At 40.8% G+C, this 14,752-nt stretch overlaps 1 protein-coding gene across 2 annotated transcripts in view; it reads right to left on the reverse strand.

Moving 5' to 3' along the window:
• polq (polymerase (DNA directed), theta) overlaps positions 1-14,752 on the reverse strand; it is a 126,009-nt gene that overhangs the window by 47,606 nt on the left and 63,651 nt on the right. For both annotated transcript variants that reach the window (XM_068040833.1, XM_068040834.1), the window contains exons 19-24: positions 10,848-13,489; positions 9,673-9,816; positions 9,091-9,296; positions 8,732-8,972; positions 2,438-2,631; positions 992-1,126 (exon numbers count right to left, since the gene is read on the reverse strand). In XM_068040833.1, the coding sequence (XP_067896934.1) occupies positions 992-1,126; positions 2,438-2,631; positions 8,732-8,972; positions 9,091-9,296; positions 9,673-9,816; positions 10,848-13,489 (3,562 nt within the window). The remainder of the gene's footprint in view (positions 1-991; positions 1,127-2,437; positions 2,632-8,731; positions 8,973-9,090; positions 9,297-9,672; positions 9,817-10,847; positions 13,490-14,752) is intronic.

Raw genomic sequence — 14,752 nt, forward strand, 5'->3', positions numbered from 1 at the left:
TTATTCAGTGATACCTAAAGTTACTATAAATACTAGTCTCCATTTCATGTTTAGTGTCTTGCAAATATTTACATTGCTGTATGAATGTGTTAGTCTCAGCTGAGATATAATGTGGCCACAACATACAATTTTTCTGATCATAATTAGCATCATCACTTTGTGCTGGTTTATGGACACTCTCATTAGTCACTCACGTCCAAATAATTTTGTGTATATAGTCTATTGTGCCACAACTCAAAAGCCTCCAACCAACTAAAATTCCTTTGATCACAATTAACACTTAAGCATTTACTACCTCTTGCAATTGCTATCTTTTGCTTGATTTCTTTATTACTCTATCTAAAAAAAACTATTTTAATTAGCTTGCTCAGTTTTTTTTTGTTCATGCAAACATCAATTTTTGGGAGGTTCTCGATCTTTGTACTTACCATTAACACAGTCTCAGTATTTACTTTCAATCTACATGCCAAACTAGTCTGATATACCTTATGTATGATTGTAATGCATCAGCAACTGGTACTGTATCCCTTCAGTTGTTTATCAATTTTCCATGGATCTTGAAATTAAAGTTATCCAGAATGTTTCCCATAATGAATTTAGCTTAAATGTTAAAAAGTCTGTAATGTGACACACCCTTATCTCACTACTCTTATGATTGTCGCCTGTTTTAAATCATTCACTCTCATTGTTTCTTGCTGTTGCTAATAAAGATTCCTTGGAAGTCTCATGTCTTTGCAATTTATTCCAGCACTTTGCAGGACATCTATTAATCTTCCATGTTTCACTTTGTCAAATGTTTTCTCAATTTACAATGCATGGATACACATCTCACTTATTTCCACTGCTCACTCACCAATCAGCTTCTAAACAAATATTCAGATGTGTATTCCACTCCCATTTCTAAAACAAACCACACATAACTCCCAATCATTTCCTTTGTACTTTTTTGATCAATAGAAAAAAAAGATTTGCACAAGAACTAGACAATTACCTTATTTGTGCTGAATTGTTTGGACAACCTGCAACGCCCTCCCACTGGTGCTGTCCTCCTTGTGGAGCCAAGTGTCCGTTTGCCATTAGTGTTGGTATCGCCATTAGGAGGCAGTTTGAGCTCTGAAAATAGAACCTGGAACAAGAATTAAATCTGCGTCTGAAATTTTGGTTAGGGCAAAGGAAGCAAGTTTAGAATTGGGCTGCATTGTGCAATGACATTTCACACTATCAGGTATTTTGTATGGTCTGGCATCCTTCCATCTATGAATGATGACAGACATGCAGCAAACAAATCATTTAAGTGGGGTGTCTTCTCTTGGTGCACATTTGTTGATGGCTATGAAGGCCAATTCTTGAGAGGCAGCTTCTGCCACAAGTGAAGCTGCCAAGTGATGCTGTGAGTTGTTGTTTTTGATGTTGGTGTCTGTTGCCAAGCTGCTGTAGCAACTGGTCATTGTGGTATTGCACACCAGTCCACAGGATGTGTTGCCATTTCCCTCTTTCGCCAGCCAGTGCTTCCCAAGTGCGACAGTTGACAGTTAGGGCCTTCATGTCACGCTTGCAAGCGTCCTTGAAACGTAGCTTTGGGTGCCCCACTGGTCACCTGGCCCCGGCTACCTCACCATATCGAAGGTCTTTGGGTATTTTGTAAGTGTTTGTTTAAAATTTGCAATTCCTATGGGGCTTTTACTAAAATAATTAGGGCGGTGAAATCTATTCACTCTGTTCAAAATCAACATAAAGCTCATGTCATAGAGAGATACAGCACTGAAACAGGCCCTTCGCCCACCAAGTCTGTGCCGACCAACAACCACCCATTTATACTAATCCTACATTAATCCCATATTTCCTACCACATCCCCACCATTCTCCTACCACCTACCGACACTAGGGGCAATTTACAATGGTCAATTTACCTATCAACCTGCAAGTCTTTGGCTGTGGGAGGAAACCGGAGCACCCAGCGGAAACCCAGGCGGTCACAGGGAGAACTTGCAAACTCCGCACAGGCAGTACCCAGAACAGAACCTGAGTCGCTGGAGCTGTGAGGCTGCGGTGCTAACCACTGCCGCCCTAAAATGTATAAAATCCAAATAAATAAAACAGGAGTCCTGAGGAGTGTTGAATGGAATGAAATGTTAATATATCTTAGATTTGAATAGGATATTGCAGCACAGCAAGTTTGTATTTAAACTCAGTATTCAGTCTAAATTCTTCCAAAAACATTGAATGCCAATATTGGGACCTGAACTCAGTTCTGACAGTCACTAAAATTCAAACACCGAATTGCACTGAAGCTAACAGAAGACATATTCAAAGTAACTGAATTGACAACTTCTCCAGTGAAAGGGTTAAATGATATCTCATACCCTCGCTAGTCCTCTTAATAAAAACTCTGTACAATGCTCCCCAACATTATTTCAGATATATTATACAATCTTACCTCAGCAATATCATCTGGGCTGGTCAGAGAGAAGCTGTGGCCTACTAGCTGGTAAGCCTGTTCTTCTAGGATAGCTAGCTTAGCCTGCATTAGGTATTTCTGGTTCTCACATTCAGTTGTACTGAATCCTATTCCATTCATTTCCAGCAAGGCCAGGCAATACTGAGTCTTCATTTCAACATTCCAAAACAGGTCTACAACAGAGTAGAGACAGTTACTTGCTGGTAAAATTTAACACCATAGGGGAGAAAAATCCTCCACAAGATACAGAAGTTACCAACTGGCATCTCAGTCACAGCATTTATATGGTTGGTCCAGTTAAGTTTCTGGTCAATGGTAACCCCCAGGATGTTAATGCTGATGGATTCAATGATGGTAATGCTGTTTAATGTCAAGGAGAGATGGTTAGATTCTCTTGTCGGAGATGGCCATTGCCTGGAACTTGTGTGGCACATATGTTACTTGCCATTTATCAGTTGTCCAGGTCTTGTTGCATGCAGGCATTGGACTGCTTCAGTACCTACACTGCATTCATCAGCGAACATTGCCACTTCTGACCTTATGGTTGGGGGAAGATCATTGATAAAGCAGCTGAAGATGGTTGGGTCTAGGCCACCACCCTGAAGAACTCCTGCAGCAATGTCCTAGGATTGAGGTGATTCGCCTCCAACAACCACAACCGTCGTCCTTTGTGCTAGGTATGACTCCAACCAGTGCATAGTTTTTCCCCCACCACTTCCCAACGTCTCCAGTTTTACCAGGGCTCCTTGATACCATAATCAGTCAAATGCTGCTTTGATGTCAAGGGCAGTCACTCTCACCTTGCCTCTGGAATTCAGCTCTTTTGCCCATGTTTGGTCCAAGGCTATAATAAGGTCTAGAGCCAAGTGGTCTTGATGGACCACAAACTGAGCATCAGTGAGCAGGTTATTGCTGAGTGAGTGCCACTTGACAACACTGTCAACGACATCTTCCATCATTTAGGTGATGATTGAGAGTAGGTTGATGGGGCAGTAATTGGCCAGATTAGATTTGTCCAGCTTTTAGTGGACAAGACGTTCCTGGGCAATTTTCCACATTGTCGAGTAGATACCAGTGTTGTAGCTGGACCGGAAGAGCTTGGTTAGGGGCACAGCTGGTTCTGGAGCACAATTCTTCAGTATTACAGCCAAATATCGTCAGGGCCCAAAGCGTTTGCTGTATCCATTTCTTGATGTCACGTGAATTCGCTGAAGAATGGCATTTGTGATGCTGGGGACTTCAGGAAGAATGGATCATCCACTCGGCACTTCTGGCTGAAGATGGTTGGAAATGCTTCAGCCTTGTCTTTTGCACTCACATGCTGGGCTCAGCCATCATTGAGGATGGGGAGGACATAGAGCCTCCTCCTCCAGTTATTTGTTTTTAAGCATCCAACACCATTTACAGCTGAATGTTACAGGACTGCATAGCTTTGATTTGTAATTTTGAATTGTAAAACTCTGATCGGATGATGGCTTGTACTGTTGTACAAATCACACCAATTTTTAATTTCTACCACCAGAAAGAACAATTGAACCGTACAATAACAATTATCGTAGTTAGTGATATATTCAAATGGGCTATGAGGTCTTTCATTAATTTTAACTTCCAGGTGCAAAAGAAACCCAGTACCAACAAACATACACTCAAGGTCACAGATCCACCCCAGTATTTGCCAACACAGAACAATTTTTGATAATGTAATTTTTTTTTTTTTAAGTTGGCTCATTTTCTACCTCTTCCTTTCCTACAGGTCGGTGTTCCACCAACTGGAAATATTCCTTCATATTTTTAATAAGAACCTAACCAACACACAATCACCACACTGCTATTGCTCAATCAAATAACACTAAACATGCACAAGCATAATGAAGAGGACTTTCTTGTAACACATACCATACACCACTCCAAACTTGCCCAGCATTACATGCAGACATAAATATATACATACAAAGAACAGGAAGAGACCAAATTTACAACCAGACTGATTCAGTTAACTCACGGGTCACCCACCTCCCCATCAGTAGTGCAATCTCCAGGTCGATACAAAAACAGAAAAAGAAAAGTAGGCCAATTCAGGAAGCAATTCTGGGGATCAGAGTGGAGTCTCCCTAAGGGAATCATGCAAGCTCAAGGTGACTGCAGTAACTGATATCAACATTTAGAGCCAGTTCTCCATCTACCTTCTATAACTTATGATGCCTTCCACGCGAGGAACTTGCCTAGCTCCCCTTTGAAGTCTCGTAGCAAATCCGCACTCCCTCATTTTCAGCAATGTATTTCATGCGGTTGATGATCCATTGCAAAAATAAATATTTCCAGGCATCTAACCCAATTCTGTTTTCAGATTTTGTACTGATGCCTCCTGGTTCTCTCCTTATCGAACACAAATAATCTATCCTTCCAAACAAAATCTATTCCCTTCATTATTTTAAAGATCTCAATTACGTTCCCTCAAAGACTTTACTTCTCCAGTAAAAAGGCCCCAGTTTACTGAACCAGTCATGATAATGAAAACTCATAACAATGAATATCATTTTTCTAGTCCTTTTCTCGAGTTTTGGCATCTCACACCTTGTAAGGGGGATCCAAATTATGCACAGTATTCGAGTTGCAGTTGTACGAAGGCCTTGCATAAGGCAAGCATTGTCTTTCTAGTTTCATACTTAATTGTCTTAAGTATCCACTCCAACACCAGAGTCACCTTCCCTACAGCTTCACAATACTGGTGTTCAATGTTTTCTGAACTATAACCTCCAGATCCCTCTCCCGAGATAAGTGGATAATCCTACATGGTATATGAATGCCTGGAATTACCCTGCTCCAAATGCATCAAATTGCATTTATCCTAATTGAAGGATAGACCTCACACACTGGCCCATTATCCCAATATACATAGAGCAACCTCTAATCTATTTATTTCAATTGGAGTCCTAATTCCTGCACAAATCCTTTGTGTCTTCAGCAAACTTAAGAATTGCTGCCCAATGCTTTTATCCAAATCATTGATAAAGGTGGTGAAGAACAACAGTGCCAGCATGAATTCCTCTGGGTCTTCACTAGACTGGACCCCATATTAATAACTATCCTCTGCCTATGCAAATACAACTAGTACAATACATTATAAAAACAAGAAATGCTGGAACCACTCAGCAGGTCTGGCAGCATCTGTGGAAAGAGAAGCAGAGTTTCGGGTGAGTGACCCTTCTTCGGAACTAGCAAATATTAGAAATGTCAAAGGTTATGGAACTAGCAAATATTAGAAATGTCAAAGGTTATGGAACTAGCAAATATTAGAAATGTCAAAGGTTATCTTTCTTTCCACAGATGCTGCCAGACCTGCTGAGTGGTTCCAGCATTTCTTGTTTTTATTTCAGATTTCCAGCATCCGCAGTATTTTGCTTTTATTTTAGTACAATACGTTGCCTTAGGACTCAGTTACCAAAATAGGTTCAGGAAACTGGGGCTTTTTAACTGAAAATGTATCGATTTCAAGGAAGCATTATTGAGGTCTTTGAAATAATGAAGGGAAAAAATTCTGTTTAGATTATTGAGTTATTTAAGCTCGATTTTAAAAAAAGGTCTAGGAAGCATTCTTACAAATTAAGAAAGCAGAGTTAGGCTAGGCAACAGTTCCCTTTTCCGCAACCTGTGGATTAGTTTGCTAAACCATGCAATGGGTATGGATTTGCTACAGGTCTTCAAAGGCTGCTGGATGGGTTCCTGCAAGTAAAAGACAAAGTTGTACAAGACAGTTTGCTTTAGCTGTGACTATTGATCAGTCACCATAGACTCCTGGAGCTTGTTCGATTACCTTTGGGGGTCAGAAAGGAATTCCACAAGAGTGTTTTCTGAAATTAGCACAAGGTTTTTTCCTCTGGTGTTTTGCCTGTCCCAGTGGATTGCAGGATAGGTAGGAATGGATTAATGGCACATGTTAATTGCATCACGTCTACAGGGGACGGATTAGATGGGCTAATTGTTTTTTTCCCTGTTCTTTTTTGTATATTCATATGTTAATCACTATCCTGCTGCCCCTTGGTGACATCATCCGAAAGCACGGCATTAGTTTTTATATATACGCTGAAGACACCTAGCTCTACCTCGCCGCCACCTCTCTCGACACCTCCACTGTTGCTAAATTATCAGACTGCTTATCCAACATCCAGTACTGGATGAGCAGAAATTTCCAATTAAATGTTGGGAAGACTGAAGCCATTGATTTTGGTCCCTGCTCCAAACTCCATCCCCTAGCTTCCGACTCCATCCCTCTCCCTGGTTAACAGTCCGAGATTAAATCAATCAGTCTGTTCACAACCTTGGTATCGTATTTGGCCCCGAGATGAACTTCTGACCACATATTCATGCCATCACCAAGACCACCTATTTCCACCTTCGTAACATCACCCCTTTTGCCCTTGACCCAGCTCATCTGCTGCCCAAACTCTCATTTATGCTTTTGTTAATTCCAGACTTGACAATTCCAACGTACTCCCTGGCTGGTCTCCCACATTCTACTCTCCTTAAACTTGCGGTCATCCAAAACTCTACTGCCCGTGTCTTAACTCGCACCAAGTCATGTTCCCCTATCACCCATGTGCTAACTGACCGACATTGGCTCCCGGTCAAGCAATGGCTTGATTTTAAAATTCTCATCCTGGTTTTCAAATCCATCCATGGCCTCGCCCCTCCCTATCTCTGTAATCTCCACCAGCCCTACAACCCTCCGAGATATCTGCACTCATCTAATTCTGACCTCTTGAGCATCCCCGATTTTAATCCGTACCTTCAGTTGGCTAGGTCCTAAGCTCTGAAATTCCTTCCCTATGCCCTCTCTGCCTCTCTACCTCACTTACCTTCTTTCAGGCACAAAGCTTTTGGTCAGCTGACTTAATATGCCCTTATATGGCTTGGCGTCATATTTTGTTTATAATGCTCCTGGAAAACATCTCGGGACCTTTCATTACATTTATATAGGACCTTTAATGCAAGTTGTTGGTGTTATCCTGCTTAAAATCTGCCCATCAATCCAACAGAATTACCGAAAGCTTTTTGAAATTTTGCTAGAAATCACGATGCACAACTACCATGAGGCTCTATCATCCATCCATTGTTTAAAGTATCTAATCATTATTTTAAGATGCTAAACTAGACCATTCTTCATAGATGGTATAGCATTTCTAATGCCAAGTTCTCCCCCCACCCATCATATTCATAGAGTCAGAGACATAATGCACAGAATCAGGCCATTCATTCCATTGAGTCCATGCCAGCTCTCTGTAGAACATTCCAATCAGTTCCATTCCCCGCTGCTCTATCCCCATAGCTCTGCAAGTTTATTCCCCTCAAGTTCCTATTTAATTTCGTTTTGAAATCATTGATCATCTCTGTTTCCAACACCCTCACAGACAGCATAGGCAGCAAGTACCAGGCCATTACCATTCACTGTGTAAAAAAAGTTCTTCCTCACATCCACCCTGGTATCTCTTGTCCAAAACCTTAAATCTGTGTCCCCTAGTACCATCAGCTAATGGGAACAGGTTTGCTTTATCTACCTTATCTACACCTGTCATAATCTTGTACACCTCTATTAAATCTCCTCTCAACCTCCTTTGCTCCAAGGAGAACAGCCCCAGCTTCTCCAACCTAACCTTGTAGCTAAATTCCTTCATCCCTGGAACTATCCTGGTAAATTTCCTCTGCACCTTCTCAAGGACCCTCACATCCTCCTAAAGTGCGGTGACCAGAATTAGACAATACTCTAATTGTGGCCTAACCAGAGCTTTAAATAAGTTCCGCATAACTTCCCTGTGTTGTACTCAATACCTCTATTTATGAAGCCCAAGATCCCATTTGCTTTGCTAATTACTCTTTCAATATGTCCTGCCACCTTCAAAGATCTATACACTTGAAGCCACAGGTCCTTCAGTCCCTGCACACTCTTTAGAACAGTGTCATTAAGTCCATACTGACTCTCCCTATCCCTTCTGCCAAAATGCATCACATCACACTTATTTGTATTAAATTTTATCTGTCACTTGTCTGCCCAATCTGCTAGCCTATGTCCTGTTACAGTCCTTCTTCAATAAATATCTCCATTAACTGTCATCTACTGTAATTACATCCCAAATTTGGCTGATTCAGCAGCAAGGTTTTAAAACAAAATTTAAACCAAATACAAACATTTGTCCAAAAGACATTTTTAAAGTACTCAATCTATATTTTTCAATGCATGACCTATACCTGTCTTGTACAACAGGACCTCCACTATACCTTGCAGATTTTCTTTCTTAAGCAGCAAATTAAGTTCATTCATTATATTGTAGACCAACACTGATTCTATGGAGGCTCTGTGACGGCCTGAGTTATCCGTGTTCGCACCCAGCCCGAGACTCTGAATGCCATGACTAGTGCCCATTCCTTCCAGTAGTGCAAGCTGCTGGGGGAGAAAGTTGGTCACCATATTATGAAGTGTTCGCTCTTTGGAGCCAGGATCGAGCAGCCAACATGCCACCTAGAAGAGAAAACAAACATTTACTGTCAGTTTAGTTTTCAAAATGACAATCAAGAAATGGAGTGGAAGTTAGTTCCTTTCGAACTGACTCAGAATTCCAGCAAAAATGAATTATAACCTTTGGATCTTCATAAATGCCTTCCATGGAGATGTTGCAAGCCTCAAGGAGAGTTTTGTAGTGTTGCTTAAAGTCATACATAACAACAGAACGTTGTACCTCAGCAGTTGCACCCTGCTGTAAACATGAACGTACATGGAGAAGCCTTTCTTTCACAGATAGCTCAGGGTCTAGAGGCGGAGGAGCCAAACTGTTGCTTAAATGTCCTTTTAAAAAAAATATACTTTTAAATGGATATACAATAACTGTGGTATCAGTTTAAGTGTTCTGACATTCTTTTCCAGAGGGCAGTGTACAACAACAAATAGCATTTATATAGTGCCTTTAACATAGCAAAATGTCCCAAAGTACATTTGTGAGAGTGACAGCAACTGCAACTTCTATACATCACAGGACTTATTTGCATATAGTTGATAAACACCAAACTAAATTATATTTATATTTACTACTGGGTCCTCAATCTGATTGGATTAGGATGTGTTGATTATTGAGAGAGATGGCAGTCTAACAAATCAATCCAGAGGAAAGATCTGCCAGTCTAATTTAGGTTGAGCTAAGGTGTTATTTAAGCCATTTTCTTACCAGTACTTTCCTGACACTCCTGCAAGGAGACGTAATAAGCATCCTTCCCTCCCCAAGACACACACAAACCTATCACAACAAGGTCTTTGTGGCTGCTCAGTTCAAATCCATTTGTCTTGGCCTGAATCTTTACAGTAGTCTGGACTAGAAAATAAATGAAGGCATTAAAATGAATTAAAAATTTTGTACGATTCATACAGTAATAACTAATTCCTTTACATTCCACAAGCATGCACTCAATGTTCAAATGTAAATACTAATGCTTGATGTTAATTTATTCACCTGAATAGTCATCAACTACACCGAGTCTATGTGATTGTTTGAGAGATGAACCAAAGGAGGCATTTGCAACCAAGAGGGATATGTATTTTACTATTGTTATCTTTGAAAAGTTTAAACAATTTGAACCCTTTCTCTGCCCAGCTCCCCACTCCCCCCACCAACCCTCGCAAAATAAAATAAGGATTTGTATAAAAAATCCTGCCTTTGGCAAATCAGAACACCATTTTAAAAAAATACTTCAAAAATTAGTGAACTAGGTGGTAAGGGGGTTAGATATCAAAACCTGGGCTCAAATACAAGTCATACTGATGGGATGGAATTCTCCTCTAGCAGAAAGGATCTTCATCCAAATGAGCTCGAGTCTCTCATTCCGGCTCGCAATGGGCCAGGAGCCCCAAAAAAAGGGTTCGATACAGAGCAAAGCTCTCTCTACACTGTCCCATCAAACACTCCCAGGGCAGGTACAGCAGAGGGGGAAAAAAACAAAATTGTCCTTAATTCACCACTAAATTGGCAATTTTTGAGCAGCCATAGGATGATTGTTTTGCAAAGTGGGAAAAGTGAATGTCACACTGGTGGCAGCTCTTTTGATGTCGTGAATGAGGCACCATAATGAGGCAGACACTAGGATTAGGGAACAGGGTTGTTACATTCCAACTTTCCTTTCATCTGGAGAAACTTATTTTTTTCTCACTGGGCAGCACAATAGAGATTAGAAATTTTCTGAGTAGGCAATGGCAAGACAGAAAATCCATTTCATGTTTAATAAGAAATAAACTTGTATAATTAGTCTGTGGGTAAACATATCATGCGGAATGTGACTGAGGCACCCTTTAGAGTAGTCTGTTACAGCACAAGCTGATACTTTGTATAAATATAGATGTATTACCCACCTTGCTTAAACCTACCACCTATCTCTGAGCTGGGTGTCAGAACACGTGCTTTTTTCTCACAGGCAGCTGCTAGTGCAAATCTTTGTTTACTTTTCCACTCCTTTATAAATGTCTGGAAAAGGGCTTGGCTACTTGCCACATCAATAATGGTGAATGTTTCTGCACTGCAGGAGACAGAAGGTGGCGACAAATTGTCTTGAGAAAGTTGAAGCAAAAAGCCTTCACCTACGAAAGAACCATCAGCATCACCATTATTGTTCATCACAGGACGACAGTCAGCCTGATGTGATGTGGGATTTCCTGCTCCTCCAAAAACAGAATGATGAGATGTGCAAACAGGGGTTGTCGATGGCAAAGACTGCTTTTTGCACTTTTCAGCTGTCGCTGCAGTCAAGGCTATTTTGATTCTGGGAGTCACAGGTTCATTGGGAGGTGTTGGAGGAACTTCATTCCGACTATCCGGCCTGGACTCAGGTAGTTTTTCCATTTCTAAAACTGATGACTGGTTACTTGCACCTGTTTTTTTGCTTTCATTTAGTGACACCTGATTAAGAGTTTGCTCTGTTTGACAGAACACCAGCATATGCTGTGGCTTTGGAGTTTCAGAGGCTCCCATTGCATGGTTCTGAAAACCATCAATTTCTGTGCATTTTTTTGAACAGTGGTCCTTCTCTGGGTCATTGGTTTGTTCATTTATACTTGGATATTTCTGGCCTGAAGAAGCTGGCAATTGGTTTAGTATCTCTTTCATCCCTGGACTCAGATCAAATGAAGTGTCTGACCACATCCAATTACTGTTGTCTGCCACCTTATTTTCCACTAAGCAATTAGGTAACCCTTTAGTTAATGTGCCTTGCTTCGGGTTGCCACTTTTTATCGGACTATTCGACTTCTCCGGTTCTTGTAATACTGAGCAATTGGCAATATCAGATGTATCTCTGTCCAGATTATGCATCTGTAACCCCTGCAGGCTACAATTGACAGAACTGCCATTTTGGTAGGAATTTCTAAAATCAGAGAGATTGAAGGACAAGTCATTCCAATGTAAATATGCTTCGGAAGCTTCATTAACAGTTTTTTGTCTGTCACTTTGACCCTGTACTCCACCTTCTACAAACTGATTACAGGAAGTCAGGCTTTCAGTGATCATATCAGCTTTAGGTGGGGGTTGCTGGCCAGGTGGAAAACCTTGTATATACATGTCATCACCAGAGGAAATTTCTGTGAAACTATCAAATAAACTGTCACTCATGTTCAGGGTCATCTCATAATCAGTACTGGAATGGACACAGAACTCTTGTAAACTGAGTTTTCCATCAGTGGAACTTGGATTATTCAATACGCCATTGAATTTCTGAACTGAATCAGCTGGGATTCTTTCTTCAACAGAGGCTGGTGTCTTGTAATCTAGCATGAAATTCTCTAGCTGAGTATCAGTTAAAGAAAAATCATTGTCTTTCAGCAAAGACAGACCTGTTTCAGAAGATGGAATCGGAAGCCTATTAGGAGATTTGATTATGGATTTAGCCGAGTTAGCAGATGCCCCTTTTCCAGAGCTCTGCATCTGACCACCAGTACAACTAGAATGTACTAACTGTAGAGTTTTCGCTCTTACAGCAGACTTATTTTTCGATGTCTCATTTCCATTTGAAGTGTTACCAACAGATTGTTTCATACTTGTTTCAATATTAACTAAGCTCTTAACATTTTCTGATTTGGATTGGACTTTCACTAACAATTTAGTGTTTTCGGTTTCTTGCTGATTTTCACAAGTGAACACCACAGCAGCATGCTCTATGATCTTTTCAGTTTGAGAGTCCAACTGAAAACTCTCATCAAATTCTTTTGTGGCAGAAAACATCTCGGACGGCTTGAACTGAACAACATTTGGGCTCTGTATATTATTCTCCTCGCTAATAATTATTGGATGATTGCGTTCTTTGTGATTGACATCATTATTGGCATCGCTCTCATTCTCAATTTGGTGCAAATTTTGAGCTGTATTTTCTGCAATACTCTTCTTCACTTCAGTGTCCTCACCACTTTTTTTGCCCTTAGTTACTGGAAAGGAATTCTTTGCATTGATAACATTTTGTACAACTTGTACATCATTCAGAAAATGTTGCCCAACTTTTGACCGATCCAAACTCTCTACAGTTGCCTCACAATGCCCATCAACCGTGAGACAAATATTTTCCCCAGGAAGACCATCTGATGTTTGCTCGTTAGCAGTTTCCTTATTGCAAGTGGAATTCAAGCTTTCTACATTCCTGCCATAATTTACTTCAATTTTGAAAGAAATATGTTCCAATGGCTCAGCCAGTGAAACTTCTGTAACCCTGAGGTTCTTCTCAGCTACCTCTGAATTCTGATCTATGGATGCAGTATTATCATGTTCCAGACTGTTGTTAGATACAGCAGCAGCCAGAGCAGGCTCCTGCTCTCTCACAGTCAGCAACTGGTCAGGGTTCCATTCAATTCCCATCGAAGCCAGGTCTTGTCGAAGATGATTCCTGGCCTCTTCTACAATCAGGACAGCAGCATCTCTCTCAGTTAGTCCTCTCCATCCACTCACCCAGATGCATCGCGTCTTCCTACGCTCTTGAGCTTCATATTCACTCTCATCAACTGCTTTCCTGGAACTGATTTTTTTTTAAAAAGTATTCAATTATTGAGTAAGTTTTGAGCTTAATTTTTTTTTTTACATAACATGTTGATATTTTGTTGGTCAGCTTATTTCTGTCACAAGAAAAAGATTATTGTAAGCTTTATCTCTGAAATGAACACAAGCTTTCAATTCAACACAATCATGGAATTTTACAGCACAGAATGAAGTAATTCTCTGAAAGAGCTATCCCTTTAGTTCCATTCCTTTGCCCTTTTTCCTTTTAAATTTATCTTTCGTATATTTATCCGCTTACCTATTAAAACACCACATGGTTTCAGTTTCCAGCACATGGTTTCAGGTAGGACAGACCATGTTCTAATGACCTTCTACATTAAAAAAAAAAATCTCTTAACCTCTCCCTTTGCTCTTTTGGACATCTCTGCTATCCTTGCTCCATTGCCTTGACATTCTTCCTAAAGTAGTGTTCCCAAAATTGAAAACAATGGCCCAGATTTTCCTGGGGACTTCCACCGTTGTAATGATACATCTATGGCATAGGAAAGCTATTTAGAAATGCAGGTAAAGTGTAATTAAGTTATCAACTGTGAGATTGGCATGCTGGCTCTTGTCTTTGCAGGAAATTCTGGGCCACTATTCTAAGCAGAAATGATTTCACCAAACCTCCTACATCATTTTCCTGGATTCCTACTTGGCAAACATAAGGGTGCTAATAGTTCCATTGATATCATAACATAGAAACAGGCTATTTGGCCCACAAGTTAGTGTTAGTCTTCATCGGCCACACAAGCAGTAGTCCCAATTCCATTTGCCTCACCTGCTCTCATCACTTTTCCACCTTTCCTTCAACTATTTATTTAACCTATTTCTTAAATATGGACGTGGTTTCTGCTTTTCATTTTTTATTTGTTCTCGGGATGTGAGCATCGCTGGCAAGGCCAGCATTTATTGTCGATCCCTAATTGCTCAAGAAGGTGATGATGAGCCGCCTTCTTGAACTGTTGCAGTCCATCTGGTGTAGGTACACCCACAATGCTGTTAGGGTGGGAGTTCCAGGTTTTTGATCCAGCGACAGAGAAGGAAAGGTGATACAGTTCCAAGTCAGGATGGTACGTGACTTGGAGGGTGGTGGTGTTCCCATGCATCTGCTGCCCTTGTCCTTCCAGGTGCTAGAGTATGAGGGTTTGGAAGGTGCTATCGAAGGAGCCTTGGCAAGTCACTGCTGTGCTTCTTGTAGATGGTACACACTGCTGCCACTGTGCGTCAGTGAATGGGGTGC

The sequence above is a fragment of the Heterodontus francisci genome, chromosome 10 (genome assembly GCF_036365525.1).
Source record: "Heterodontus francisci isolate sHetFra1 chromosome 10, sHetFra1.hap1, whole genome shotgun sequence".
Taxonomy (NCBI): Eukaryota; Metazoa; Chordata; class Chondrichthyes; order Heterodontiformes; family Heterodontidae; genus Heterodontus; species Heterodontus francisci.